The 15,616-nt window shown below is 39.8% G+C and overlaps 1 protein-coding gene across 4 annotated transcripts in view; it reads right to left on the bottom strand.

Moving 5' to 3' along the window:
- Window positions 1–6,485, bottom strand: part of sos1 (son of sevenless homolog 1 (Drosophila)) — a 44,256-nt gene extending 37,771 nt beyond the window's left edge. For 3 of the 4 annotated variants that reach the window (XM_085460669.1, XM_085460671.1, XM_085460672.1), the window contains exon 1: window positions 5,849–6,484. In XM_085460669.1, coding sequence (XP_085316795.1) covers window positions 5,849–5,935 — 87 coding nt within the window. In that variant the 5' untranslated portion in view covers window positions 5,936–6,484. Of the gene's footprint in view, window positions 1–5,848 lie in introns of all 4 variants that reach the window. The other variant, XM_085460668.1, reaches the window with a different exon arrangement.
- Between the last annotated feature and the right edge of the window lie 9,131 nt (window positions 6,486–15,616).

The following is a 15,616-nucleotide window of genomic DNA, read 5'->3' as shown; positions in this document are numbered from 1 at the left end:
TATATGCAGAGCAAGCATAAAAAAGTGATACAAAAGATACAAAAACTCCAATTTCTTAAAATTAATGAAAAAATAAATAAAAATGCAAAGGGCCTCATGTCACAATCATGTTTTATGAGGAATACCTCAAATATGAAAATATTACAACTCTTCGTTTTAAAGATTTTGAAGAATAACAACCAAGTTTATAGCAAAATGTATTGATTTTATTTGGGATCATTTGTGACCCCACTCGTGGAAGAGTGTAGGTACTGGTAGGTTGTGCATCCAAGGGTTAAAACCTAAAACTTTAAATTATCCGTAGCCTGCTCTTGTTAAATCAAATCACTTTTATTGTCACATCACATGTGCAAGTACATTGGTACAGCACATGTGAGTGAAATTCTTGTGTGCGAGCTTCACAAGCAACAGAGTTGTGCAAAATACAATAATGTAAACAAGCAAAATACAAGAATGGCTACATCTGAAACTAATAAATATATGTACAATATATAATAGTATATGTTACCACTGTCCTGTTTGAAATGTAATGAGAGAAACTGCTTATTTTGTCATATGTGCCGATATTGAACCCAAAGTACTAACTAGCTAACTGGCTGGATGCCCATTAACCTTATAACTCCTGGTGGGGGGGGGTGTGTGTGTGTGTGTGTGTGTGTGTGTGTGTGTGTGTGTGTGTGTACAGAGACACCGAGTCAATCAAGAATCATGTTGGATCAGTGTTTCAATGTTTATGTCCTTTATCAGATGTACACGTGGTTTGGTTATTTGCCTTTTGGTTGAAAGGACACTAAGAGAGGACTTTTTTTTATTGGTGATCTTAATAGTAGTTTTTTTCATATTAATGTAATTTTTTATCTAATTGAATCTATTTGTGTATGATTGTCAGTCCAAAGAGGGAACGTGAGGAGAAAGTACGAGGTCAGGAAGAACCAGGTAAGCAAACAGACAGCAGTGACAGGCAGAAACTGTTAAACTGACAAAGAGAAAAAACCTGATTTTACTCACAGTCTGGAAGTTGTGTCTCCCTGTATTAAAGCTGCTGTACAGAGTCTGCTAAACAAACTGGGTTGTCAGCCCTGGCACTGCGTTACCATACTGAGCTTCAGTCAGAGGAAGTCACGGTTGCCAAAACCTTTTTGAAGCTCGAGAGTGAGGCTGGTGCCATCCCAGATATGTTAGCATTGTACAATCTTCTGGATAATCAGATCTTCCCCACACTGAAAACTGCTATTCAGGTTGCCCTAACAAACCCAGTTAGCAGCTGTAGCTGTGAGAGGTCTTTTAGTGTCTTGAGTCAGCTCCATACCTGGCTGAGAAGGACCATGGGTCAAAGCCGACTCCAGCACCTGGCTGTGATGTCAGTTGAGAAAGAGATGCTTGAGAGACTTGACCACCAAAATGTGATAGATTTGCCAACCTCAAGCTGAGGCGACATAGGATAAAAGAAAAGAAAAAATCTGCAGAGCCATGTTAGTATCTGCAGTAAAGATCTTTCCATACATTGTACCAGAGGCCAAGGTGTCTCAGTTTTCTAATTTTGTAATAATATTTCGTACATTTCAAGGACTCTATTTTTGGAGTGTATTTTTTTTTATATATATTTTTATTATATTATACACACACTTTAAAAGAGAATCTCTGTCCAAAAAATGCTCTCAGTTTACTTCTTACTCACTGTGAGCATCATTCATTATTCTCCCAGTAATTCAGGTTAGGATATGTATTTTTATTCCAATCCATTCTTCTTTAGCAGCATTTAAATAACCTTGATCAGATTTGATGAAAAGCAAAACACTTTTCAAAAAAGTGTTTTGCTTTTCTTTCACACATGTGGGATTAAATTGTGTTAAAATGTACAAAACAGTGATGTCATGTTTTGAGACGAGGACCCAGGCACAGAGAGACCTGATGAATTTAAGAATCTTATGATTTAATAAAGACGGGGAAGAAGTCTCATCGTGACGAGTACAGTTTACCTTGCCTGGATGGGCAGCTCTCTGGGTGCTCAGCACCCCCAAAGCTCTGATCCTAGAATCGCCCCTGATGTATAATATCCACAAAACTTAAGAGGTTATACACACACAATATGGTAACATTATGTTGAAGCACAGTACGTATCACTCCGCGAGGCTCCGCCTATGATAGCCGTAATGCTCCGACAATCCATCAAGCGGTGCGGCTTCGTAGCTCAGCAAAGTCGCACTGAAACATTTGACAGATTTCTGAGCGCCGTGCACATAAAATCGTTTCTAGGTCAGTAAACACAACCAGAGTTCATACATAAGGTGCACGGGATTATAAGGGGCTCTGTTGCTTTTCAGAAACTCAAAGGGTTGATTTTAAGTGCGCCGTATTTTCCAAAAAACACGGTAATAACGACGGCCCGCTAGCATGCGCTACCAAAAATAGTGCTTTGTTGTGTATCTGACGGACGAAAGCTAAACCAGTTCCACACCAGTGAAGCTGCAGCATTTTACAAACCAGTTCTGGTTCATCCGTTTCATTCAACGATCCGCTTTCGCCCTTCTCGTTCTCCGTCGCCGCCATGTGCGCATGAAAACAAAGGCACTGCGCATGCGCGTTTTACCCATATTCTATCGCCATATTTCATTTTCTTATCGTTGCCCAACATTACACCGGTGTTACCGTGAACGTAGAGCTGGGCGATATGAGATTTTTTCATATCACGATATGTTTTTTTCATTTCAGGCGATAACGATATCTATCACGATATAAGCCAAATAACTATATTTGTAAGATTTAAATGTGCCGTTGCTCACAAGTAAAATGTGAAATAATCAGCAGCTTGTTTTTATTTAAATATTTATTTCCCATAATAAGTTCAACAGGGTAGATGTACTTAAGGAACATGAGACTTTTTCAGATAAATAAAGGCAAATATTGCAAACTACACAAAAGGCAGCCGCTAAAGCGTTTAAGTTTCAAAATAGAACAAATGAAACAGACTAAACTGTCAATTCCACTTAGAAACAAAATATTAATTCTAAAAATAAATCTTAGTTTGTTTTACAGAAGAACAGACAAAACTGACTAACTTTTGTCAATATCAAATAAACTGAGAACTAAAAGGAAATTCTCAATCTCTCCTTGTTGTATAGCTGAGCTTTTCAAACAGTTTTAACAGTTACTTTAGTCTGACAAAAGCCGAATGACGAATTAGCGCTTCCAGTCAGAGACTGAGGCTACGTCCACACGTACACGGGTATTTTTGAAAACGGAGATTTTCCGTTTTCATTTTAAAAATAATCCCGTCCACACATAAAGGCAGAAATGAAGGAAAACACTGCTATGAACATGCCAAAGCAGCAGGTGGCGCTAGATTCCTAACCGTGCAGAAATGTTGGCCAATCAGAAGAAGCCTCGGTGGGAAAAAGTAAACAAAGCTGGGGCATAGAAGCAGAACCGAGTCGTATGTGTGGACGGACAGTAACTGTGTGTATATGTAAGCATTTAAACACTGCAGAGAGTAGAATTAACAGTATTGTAGAAATTCATTTCACCGAAACAATAACGTGGCGCACAGTGTGACGCATGCACCAGTTTATTGTATTTCCAGACTTGCTTTCGGCACATTTACAGTGCACGCTACTCTGTTTTTTGTCAGACTTGAAATAGCCGAAATACCTTCACACTACGGAACTTCTATGGCTCTTCCGTTCGACAATCTCTCCGGCATTGCAACCATCATCTGTTTTCTCTTCGGTCACGCTCGGTTGATTTTTCTAGTCGGCACACTCATTTCCTCCATTACGCGCTGGCTGCTTCCCAAACAAACACACGTGCGGCTTGGCACTTGTGCTGTACGTAGCAAGTCACGCGACGTGACGCTGCGGCTGTGATTGGTTCGGCTCTGCGCTACTTAATTTGGATCGGCTGACCTTTTTTTTTTTTTTTTTTTTTTTTTTAGAGGACAAGAGCGGCGAGGTCTATCGCGATAGCTTAATTTCTCTATCGAGTAAAAGTTATATCGCGATACATATCGTTATCGTTCTATCGCCCAGCTCTACGTGAACGGTATAATATGGCCCAGCCCTAGCTGTCTGCTGCACTTAAAACTTGATTTTAAACACATTTAGTTCTGTGTTAGAGTCTTAAAGTCACTTCAGCGTCAGCTTCACTCAGATTTTCACGTCATCTCCAAGATCCAACTGTGAGGCACGTTTATCCATCAGAGCGACTGGAGCAATGAGACAGACGATTGATGATCAATCAGTGTGAAATGTTTGCAAGGAAACTGACAGACTGACAGCATCAGTGTCCACAGACATCTGACTGATGACATCGCTGCCTCTGTGACATCATCGCTGCCTCTGTCCTGTTATACTGGCAACTTAATGACTGCAAAAGCTTCACGTTAAGTAACCAACAAACTAACATTAATCTGGGACTTCAGTTTTTGTAAAAACAAACTGCTGCAGCAGATTTTGCTCCTCTGTGCGCGTTGGCAGCAACTATGAACGAGGAAACAAATGAGAGGGTCAGTCAGCTGGTTCAGGTGCAGCAGGAGGGAAACTCAGCGTTTATTGAATAACACCTGCCAGTTATCAGGTTAGGTTCACAGTCTGTTACCATGGTAAGTGACTCAGAGTTGAAGTTACCTCATATCAGGGATAACAAACTCAGAGGAGCTCTGTTGAGCCAACCATCCCTTTAACGTTAACTAGTAGTGACTTCATGAACTTTTTCACAAATAACATTTTAATCTTTAGAGAAAAAATTACCAATAATCATCCCACAGATGTAATATTATCTACAGCTACTCTTAGTACCATTGATGTTCATTTAGACTCTTTTTCTCCAATTGATCTTTCTGAGTAAAAGTCATCTGTTCACACAGCTCTTTGCTAACTACAGGCCAATCTCCAACCAGGCTGTAGGTATTACAGGTACTGTGCTGCAGTGGTTTGTATCATATCTATCTAATAGACTCCAGTTTGTGCATGTAAATGGAGAGTCCGCTTCACACACTGAGGTTAATTATGGAGTTCCACAGGGTTCAGTGCTAGGACCAATTCTGTTTACATTATACATGCTTCCCTTAGGCAGCATCATTAGAAGACATAGCATACATTTACACTGCTATGCAGATGAGGATGGAGCTGTGAGGAACCTTGGAGTCATTTTTGACCAGGACATGTCCTTCAACGCACATATTAAACAAATATGTAAGACTGCGTTCTTCCATTTGTGCAACATCTCTAAAGTTAGAAATATCCTGTCTCAGAGTGACGCTGAAAAACTAGTTCATGCATTTATTACTTCCAGGCTGGACGACTGTAATTCATTATTATCAGGAAGTCCTAAAAACTCCCTGAAAGCCTTCAGCTAATCCAAAATGCTGCAGCAAGAGTCCTGACAGGGACTAGAAAGAGGGAGCAGATTTCTCCTGTTTTGGCTTCCTGTTAAATCCAGAATTCAAAATCCTTTAAAAGTAATAATTTAAAAGTATAATGGGAGGAAGAGCCTTCGGTTTTCAGGCCCCTCCTCTGTGGAACCACCATCATCATCCTCACTACTAACACCTTCAGTGTGAGGTCCGACTGATGTTTGACGATGGTGATCCTCTAAACAGGTGAGGACACAATGATCCAGGTATTTATGGATCAGCCTCAACACAAGGCTCTGATGAAGCTCTTGTCATCGTTCTGTGGAGTTTTACCTGCCGACCACCGTGATGCTCAGTAACCACGATGCACCACAACCCGAGGGTGGACTCGGGTGAGACAAACACCTGCTCAGAGCACCGTCAGGACACACACAGCTCACCTGCACACACCTGAAGGTCTGTCTGTGTGTCTCTGTTCGGGTTCGTGTGTGTGTTTACCTTTTCCAGTGAGGGCACCAGCAGGCCTCTCCATTTCGGACCGTTCTCTTCGCTGAAGAAGTCGTACTGCGGCTGCGCCGCCTGCATGGCTGCCGCTCCCGCGGATCTGAGCAGCCGGACTCACACGCCCGGTTCGGTGAGCGGCAGTCCGGGTCCAGCAGGGCGGGTGAAGCCGTGAAGCTCAGAACATCCGGGCCGATCCTCCAGAGCAGCCGCCCTCACTGCGACCATCCTCGGAGAGCTAGCCGTTAGCACCTGGCTAGCAGCTGCCCGCGGCTCCGCTCACCGGGTGCAGAGCATGACGAATGGCCACCGGGACGCTGATCTGCCGCGGCGTTAGCCCGCCTGCTAGCGTTAGCGGCGGCTCGGTAAACGGACCGACCGGCCAGCAGCTGCCGGGCAGCGGGCGCGTTGTTACCGGGCGGGCGGTGCGGACCAAAGGCACACCGACTCTCCGGCGTCGTGGCTTTCGCTTAGCGTCCGCTGCCCACACTATGTCCCCCGGACTCTCTCAGACGGCGCGTCCGGCCCCGGGCCCCTGACAGGCGGACAGTCCGTGAGCTAACGGAGGGCGGTTGTTGTCACCAGAGTCTGGGGAACCGTAGAGTATCGGCTGCACATGCGTACAGGGCGAGTCCTGACGTATATGGGCGGGGCTCCTGCGCAGGAGAGCGTGCTTCACTGCGCGTGTCACAGTGACGTTGGCAGCCATGTCGACAAGTTTTTTTTGTTTTGTTTTGTTTTTCTTTTATTAGTAATATAAACATACAAACAAAATGCACCATATATTACAGATTCAGAGAATAAACATTTCTTACATATTAGCAACTTTCACATATAGTGAAAATAAAATATAAAGATGGGGTCACATAAATTAACAGATTATTAACTCACTAAATCAAAATCTTCTACAAAGGAAACAAAAAAAGCAGCCTTTTTCTTTTTAACTAAAGTCAAAGATTTAACCAACAGGTTTAGGTCGTTTTTCCAGTGAGCCAGTGTTGGTTTAATCTTTAAAAAAGCGACATTTATGTATAAAATACTTACACAAGATTAATAACACATTAACACCATAATTAGCTTTCTTTTCTTTCAAAAACACTCCAAACATTATCATATTTAAGGTAAATGGGGTAATTTGAATCCCACTGGAATAAAGCCAGGTATGAAAATCCAACCAAAATATTTGTATAAAATTGCACAAAAAGAATAGATGGTCCAAATCCTCCTCTTCTGTTTCACAAAATACACAATTACCCGTTTCTATTTTGAATCTAGCACCAAGGAGTCTATTTGTCGGGTAAATTTTATTCAAGATTTTAAATTGGACTTCTTTCCCTTTAGGAGGGATAGGGAAGGTGATATAATCAGTTCTTATTTTTTCAATTTCTTCCCTTTGGAAATCTTTTAATATGTAATTACGTCTAAGTAAATTTGGAGAATAAAGACTCCTTAATGAAGATCTAAGAAACTTATTGTTGCATTTAACATCACAAAATCGAATACCATCTATATATAATTGCCTTAACTTGGGGGAGATGTCAGAATATATTATATCATTTACAACTATGTTTTTAAGTGACAATGGAATGGATTTTATAACCCGATTAAATTTACTTTTAGAACATTGGATATTAAACTTTTGGCAAAAATCTTGATGTCCTAGAACATGTCCTTCCTCATCTACAAAATGGGCAATTGCCCAAACACCTTTTGATAACCAATCTTGAATAAAAATAGATTTTCTGTTCATCAGTATATATCTATTGTTCCAAATTGGGCTATTATGTGGAGTGAAATTATGTTTAAATAACATTTTCCAATAAAGAAGGACCTGTTTATGGAATTCAGAGAGTTTAGCAGGTAGCTTAGTAATTTCAAAGTCACACTTTAGGAGAAAGTCGATACCCCCTAGTGTGTTAAAGACCTTACTTGGTATAAAAAACCAAATGGAGTGTGGATTATTTAGGAAGGATTTTAACCATTTAAGTTTCAAAACACCATTCATTATGTCAAAATCAATTGCGTTTCCACCGCCTTCAATGTATGGTTTAACCAAATCATCTTTAGATATATAATGGCACTTATTCCTCCAAATAAAATTAAAATTCAAGCTATTAATTGTTTTAATAACTTTATTCGATATTGATAAAGAGTAAGCTGGATATATAAATCTAGATAAACTATCCATTTTGGTTAATAATATTCTTCCAAAAATTGTGATGTCTCTTTGTAACCACTTATTTAGGATTGTCTTACATTTGTCAACATTATCTAAAATATTTACTTTTTCTAAGACTTTGTGATCTTTTGAAATTGTGATGCCCAAATATTTTACCTCCCTCTTCACCTTTATATCGTACAGTAATTGTGAATTACACTCCTTTAATGCCAATAATTCACATTTATTTAAATTTAACTTTAAGCCTGAAGCTTTTGAGAATGTAGTGATTATTTGTTTTACCAGGGGAATCTGATGTTCATTTTTTAAGAAAAGAGTAGTGTCATCCGCAAGTTGACTAATTATTAAAGAATTGTCCATAATCTCAATTCCGGCAACGCTGCTGTTTTTAATTAGAATTGCGAGCATCTCCACAACCATTATGAACAACAACGGAGAGCTTCCACACCCTTGCCTAATTCCTCTTTTGACGCCAAATCTTTTACCAGTGCCATAGCCTAATGACACAGAGCTATTTATATCATTATACAGTATATCTATTATCTTCCTAAATTTATCCCCAAATCCAAATCGAGTTAGTGTTTCTAAAATAAAAGGATGTTCTACTGAATCGAAAGCTTTATAAAAGTCCAAGAAAAGAATAAAACTGTCATCACTAATCAGATCATTGTAGTCCAGTAAGTCTAAAACCAATCTGATATTATTATGAATGTTCCTGTCTTTCAAAAACCCTGATTGTGTCTCACTAATTATACTTGAAACCCCTTGTTTGAGCCTTGTTGCAACTGAGCTAGAGAAAATTTTATAATCTGTATTTAATAAAGTTATGGGCCTTAAGTTATCCAATTGTCGTTTATCTTTGTTTGGTTTAGGAATTAATGTAATTAATCCTTGTTTCATGCTAGACATCAATTCTCCCTTTTCAATACTGGCCAGTATAGCTTTGAATAAAATTTCCCGTAAGTCTTCCCAAAAAAATTGGAAGAAATTAACTGTCAGCCCATCTGGACCAGGGGATTTATTAAGTGCCATTTTCTTAACAGATGCATCTAACTCTTCAATTCTGAAGTCAGATTCACATAATTCCTTAAATGATTCATCAATTTTAGGGATCAGATTATCTATTTGATCAAAAAAGACATCACAATCTGCTTGGGAGAACTATGAGGAGTATAAATTGGAATAGAATGTATAAGTTTCATTCTCCAAAATTTTAGGGTTGTCACATTCAATGCCATCAATTAACAGAGAAGATATAAAATTTCTTTTCTGTCTGCTCTTTTCTAAATTAAAAAAATATGAGGAATTTCTTTCCCCCTCCTCAATCCACTTGGCCCGTGAACGCACAAAAGCTCCTTCTGCTTTATTTAGGTAGAGCTGATCTAATTTAGTTTGCAACTCCATAAGTTTACTCCTTTCTTGGGTATTTAGATCATCTTTACTACAGCAATAAGTAATTTCTTGGAATAATTTACATTCATATTCTCTTTGCTTTTGACTTATGTTTTTACTGAATTGAATACTAAATTCTCTAATTTTGAATTTAATGAATTCCCATTTATTGATATATCCTACAATTAGATGATCAGCCATAATATCTTTTATAATTTTTTTGACTATGTTGCAGTAGTCTTCATTTTGTAAAAGTTTGGCATTGAACTTCCAATAAGTTCTTTTATTTGATTGTCTAATTTCCGATTCTAAGCACAGTTCAATAAAGCAATGATCAGATAGAGGTGCATTTGACATTGCAACTTTTACAGTGTGGCTAAGAATGATGTCACTTCCTAGCCAATAGTCTATTCTAGATTTACAAGCTCCATTTGGTTTAAACCAGGAAAAGCTCTTAATTCCTGGATTTCTTACTCTCCAAATATCTGTCAAGTTGTTATTAATCAAAAATTCTATAATTAGGTTATTTTTTTGTGGTCTACCTGTCCTTGAGGGCCATCTATCAGTCCATTCATCAGGAGTCATATTCCAATCACCACCCATTAAAATGTATTCTGTAGGGTATCGACCTTTAAGTTCAAAAATATTTGAAGTTATATCTTCTAACATAATTTTATTCTGACTTTCATTATTATATCCATAAACGTTGACTAAAATGAAAAACAAACTTTCAACTCTCATTACAGCAATCAACCAATGACCATTCAAGTCAGTTCGTTGTATTACAAGATCCCCGGGAAAGTTATTGAATAAAATTGCTACACCCCCCGACCTCGTTGAGCCATGGCTAAACAGGATTTTGCTGCCCCATTGGTTTGACCAAAAAGATACATCACTATCAGATGAATGAGTCTCTTGTAGAAAAATACAGTTTGATTTTTTTACCTTTGCAGTACAAAAATAAGGCTTTTCTTTTAACAGATTCTCTTAAACCCCTAACATTTAAAGAACCAAAACAAATGTTAACATTCAACATGAACTATAGACAGAATATCACTCACCACCTGAGAAAAAGAAGAAAAAAAAAGTACTAAATGCTGAGCTCCTCAGACCGCGAACAAGTTTCCACTATTTCAGTTTTTGTCATTTTTAGTTCTCCTGTCTTTCCTCAACTTTGCGTCCATCAATGAAGGCATGTGGACCACGACAGTAGGCCCGTTTACCCGCACGTCTTGCTTCCTCCACCAGAGGCCATAGGCGCTGTCGATCTTGTATGTCCTCCTGCGGCAACATCTCCGCGAAGCTGATGCCTTCTTGCTTGCAGGTTGAAGAGTCTTTGGTGCGCCTCCACAATTCTTCTTTAATTCGCCTGTGTGAATAGAATAATGATGTTTCTGTTTCTGCCATCAACTCGTTTCCCTAAGCGGTGGACAATATCAACGGCCTCTTCTAAGTTCAAGTCAGGGGCAATCTTCTGAAGCGTTTGCAAAACCTTCACTCTAATGTTTTCGTCTTTGTCTTCCTTCACCCCTTTCAGTTTTAGGCACCACCTCATTCGGTAGCGCTCTTGTTCTCTCACTCTTCTTTTCAAGTCTTCATTTTCTTTAAGCAGCTGTTCATTCGCATTTGCAATCAACTATCTCTGCAGCATTAAACTCTACAGCCTTAGCCAAGCTGGCAACCATAGCTGCACTTTGTCTGTTTTGTTCCTTGATATCCTCCAGTTGTGCTTCAAATTTTTTGTCAAGTCCCATAATGGCTTCAAAAATAGTTTTATTGGAGATATCATCTTCCTTCTCTGAAGATTTTGTTCTTTTCTCCTCTGGCGGTTGTTTTGAAGGAGTTGGCGGCGCCGAGTCTGTTCCCCGTTCTCGCTTGTTTAGGCCCACGTTGGCAGCTTCAGTGCTAGCATAGCCATGGTCACTGACTTTAGCATGCGACGACGTCTTAACAATGGGGTTTGACGGCACAAATTGCAGCTTTGCATTCTTAATAACCTTTTGGGCATCCATAGTTATAGTTCGAGTGGAAAGAGAATAAAGTTACTTAGTAAATTTTGCGGTCTTTCGGAGCTCCTGAAAAAAACACGACTGTTCAAGCCGCCATCTTGGTGCCTCCCCCGCCATGTCGACAAGTGAGGACTAAAAATAGGGCTTTGGAGTTGACGTCACGCCGCAATGCATTATGGGAGCGCAGCGCCATTTTCGGGGTCTACGAATCAAACCAAACACACTGTGTTGGAACAACGACTACAAGAAAGATGCTTAAAAGCAGCTCAAAAGAGAATGAACTGTATAGAGACCGATTTCATCCAGAGGCGAAGCGGCGGTACTTGCAGAAAATAGCGTGCATTGGAAATGTGGACCCGTATGAAATACGGCCGTGGAGTAGAAACCCTGAAGACCAACCGCTACTGACGTAGCCTGACATATTTTCGTACCTTGTCTGTGGAGTCAGCGCCTACAAGTCGTCATTCAAGCAAAGGTAAGTCAGCTCGAGTACTGCGAGTGAAATGCGTTTGATTTCCCTGCAAACATTCACATTAGTGCAGCATAAATTCATTCATGAGGGGAAATTACAGTGAGAACATGTGGAGGCTGTTAGGTGGATAACAGTGAGTTCAGTGCATTGATGTGACACTGTCCTGAAGGATTGTTATTCTTTATGGTTGAAGGATTGTTATTCTTTATGGTTAAAGAAATTGCAATGATTTATTCATATTTATTATAAATAATCCTAATTAAACATCTTGCTTCCATGTTTGTATCTTGTGTAACTAAAAATACAATTTATTTTAATTTTATATATTGATCAATGACCTGCAGAATCTCCTTATCATATTAAGTGATTCATAATTGTCACTTTATGCTTTCTCCATCTCTAAAGTGATGACATCCTTGCATTACCGGTACATACTTTAGGTTCATTTTCTGCAGGCAGATTTACACTATAACATGCAGCGTTCTATAGATGGACACATAAAGAAATGAAAAATGACATGTATGTGCTAACTTTCTAAACACTTTGTTACATTTATGATAAAGTAGATAAAACACATTTACGTCGGCCTTGGCTCATAGTTCTTGTCTTTAAATGAACTTTGTCTGTGTGTGTTTCAGGTCCTGCACTCTCAAAGACTGAATGAACCAGCATTGCAGCGATGGGTCACCGTGAGCATCACAGGGAAGGTTGAAGCCGCCCACTGCACCTGTATGGCCGGAGTCGCAGAGACCTGCAGCCATGTCGCTGCTCTTCTGTTTAATGTAGAAGCAACAGTGTTGATCTGTGGCACAAGGACTGTTACAGATGAACCTGCATTCTGGGTTTTGCTGGGTAATGTGACCAAGATACAGTCAGAGGTTGGCCATAAGATAGACTTCTCCTCTTCAGCTGCCCAAAAAAAGGCTCTTGATCAAAACCTAAACAGACCATCTGTAGTGACGGGGAAAAGGAGCTGTCCTCAAAACAGAAAAATCCCACCTGCTACTGTGGAGGAGTCGTCACTGCTATTGGATACTTTGCTGGAACACAGTAAAGCTGTGGGTTGTGGGAATGACCCATAATGTTTTATCTAGGGGTCTAGATTTATGCCTGTAGTGCACTGCCGTGTAAATAATTTACATTTACTGAATATATACTGACTGAGTACCACTGTTCAAAAGTTGAATAAAGAAACTAATTTTTGCCTCTTTTTTTTTTTATTAAAACCACTTTATAGAACATCACATCAGTTGCAATGATGATGTCATTTATAGTTTACAAATGACAAAATGTTTACACAAAATCATGAGTGTTTACATGACATCACCCACTACTAACATTATTTACTGTATCTTTTGAAAAAATACAGCGATTTTAACAGCACAAGACTAAAGAATATGTAACAGGAGCAGGTTTCATTCTTCTCTGGTTTTATTATCACACTGTTCACCAAACGCAGCAAACCTTCACCATCTTATCCAGGAGGGTCCCCTCTTCACCCTCACATGGAAGAAGTAATCTGATTGGCATGGTGGTATGTTTGCAGCAGGTCCCTCGTGTAGCGCTGGAACCCAGTCACGATGTTTCATCCATTTCATCGGCTGGTTTGCTGCAATAATGCCAAATAATTAGCAACTCTATAGATAGAAGGTAGTTCTGCAAAATCACTCAGTAGGATGTTTGTTCTAATTTGCTATGAGCTCAGAGCGCATCGAAAATAAAACTAATAGGCTATAAAGAGTGATATGAACATATTTAGAACTTACCGGAATGAAAATGTCTGGAGCACCAACAGATATTTGGAGATGGAAGAGAACTGGAGCTCGTCTCACAGCTGCTCTCCAGGCTGGACGCCTTCGTTTGGTAACATCGATACACGAGCTGCTCATGTTGCTTCCAGGTTGGGAAAGAATGAAAAGATAAACCATTTTCAACCTTATTCTCTTGCCGGTCGTGTGATCGAACATTGCAGCCGACCACACAGCAAATACGAACCGTGGCTGTTGTGTGTGACTTCGCTCCCTTTTCACTTGCGCTAGACCCCCAAAATGGCGGATCGGGCCAAAATCCTTTCCACGCCCACCCCCCGTGACATCACGCTCCAAAGCCCTATAACTAACAAGATTCCAAATTCAACAAAAAAAATGAAATATGAAACAAAAATATTCAAAATTTATCAAAGAATAAATAAATACAAAACAAAAAATAACACCAAAATATCAAAAAGTACACAAAATCTTAATGTACAAAAGAAAATCTCTCGGTCCCACAGGTCTTTCCTCCCCACTGCTGTCAGACTCCACAACAAAGACTTGATCAAACACATCCACACATGTGCAATAACACTATGTGCAATACTCTTTTTGGCATCATTGTATTATACTCAGTTGTATATAGCATTTGTATTCTATTTTATTCGATTGTATAGAGTATTTTATTTTTATTTTATTCTATTGTGTACAGTATCTCATAGATATATTATTCCAGTGTTTTTTTTCTAATTTTTCTATGCAACTTTGCACTGTCCACTGCTGTAACAAACACATTTCCCACATGTGGGACTAATCTATGTTATCTAATCTTAAAAATCATTTTTAGATATGTGTGTATCAGACATAAAACGAGCTAGCCCCTGCTGCACAAAGACTCACACAACCATCAGCCCCGTGGAAACAGAAATGTCGACCAACTGGAAGATGAATCAGGACCTCAGGATCATTTACAGCAATGACTGTTCTGACTTCCTGATACACACTAATATTTTCCACAGATCCAAAGATCTCTCTGTTTCACCGGCAGCACTGAGCTGCACCCATAACCTGATGGAGAGATTATATATTATCTAACCCGGCAACACCTTGGTTTCTGGAATAGCTGTTTAACCTACTGCTACCATGATCTGACTGGATGGCTGGATTTAGACAATAAATGGGGATATTTTAACCCTTTGGCGTCCACAGGCAGCTGTAAAGGAGTGGTGGGTTTTCAAAATAGCTTTGAGCTTAAGGCTGCTCTCACTGGAACAGTAAATGGACTGGTTCTTATATGGTGCTTTTCTAGTCTGAGCACTCAAAGCACTTCACACAGCTTGCCTCATTCTTCACACAAGCACTTTTTTCTGTGCTCTTTCTATCTGACATTCGCACACATTCATTTGAGTGACTTCAGGTCAGTATCTCATCCAAGGATACCTGACATCTGATACCCACCCACCTTCCAGATTAGCAGGTGACCTGCTCTACCACCTGAGCCACAGCCACCCCAGTGAAGCCAGAAGAGGACGGAACAGGGACTGTGCTGACCCCCAAAGAGCTGAGTGGAAATAAAGGCTCTCATGTTTTCTGAGAGGCTGCTGAAGATTTTAGGGAACTTTTAATGAAGTTTTCAACATAAACTGAAGATGGTCACTCTAAGCACAGTCTCTTTGTCATTGTGATAATAAGCAGCCGAGTCCCTGCATATTTAAACAATGTTAACATCTCTGTGATGGCGCACCTTGTTCTTATAAGCGTTCTGGGCAGACTCAGAGCTCTCAGACCTCTCTCCAGTTTCCTGATTCTTTAGTTTTGTCACCTTCATGGTCGAAGGAGCTTGGAAAGAAAAGCGTCTGGACTTCTTTAAGTTGCTTGAAGACGTTTCACCTCTCAGCCGAGAAGCTTCTTCTGTTCTAAGAGTCAAATGGTGGAGAGTCCCAGATTTAAACCCAGTGGGAG

Source organism: Copadichromis virginalis, linkage group LG6, assembly GCF_057382275.1.
Source record: "Copadichromis virginalis isolate Kocher_CV1m ecotype Utaka linkage group LG6, C_Virginalis_male_GT1.1, whole genome shotgun sequence".
NCBI classification, from domain to species: Eukaryota; Metazoa; Chordata; class Actinopteri; order Cichliformes; family Cichlidae; genus Copadichromis; species Copadichromis virginalis.
The sequence above is the reverse complement of the archived record's forward strand: the minus strand, read 5'-3'. Positions and strand labels throughout refer to the sequence as shown.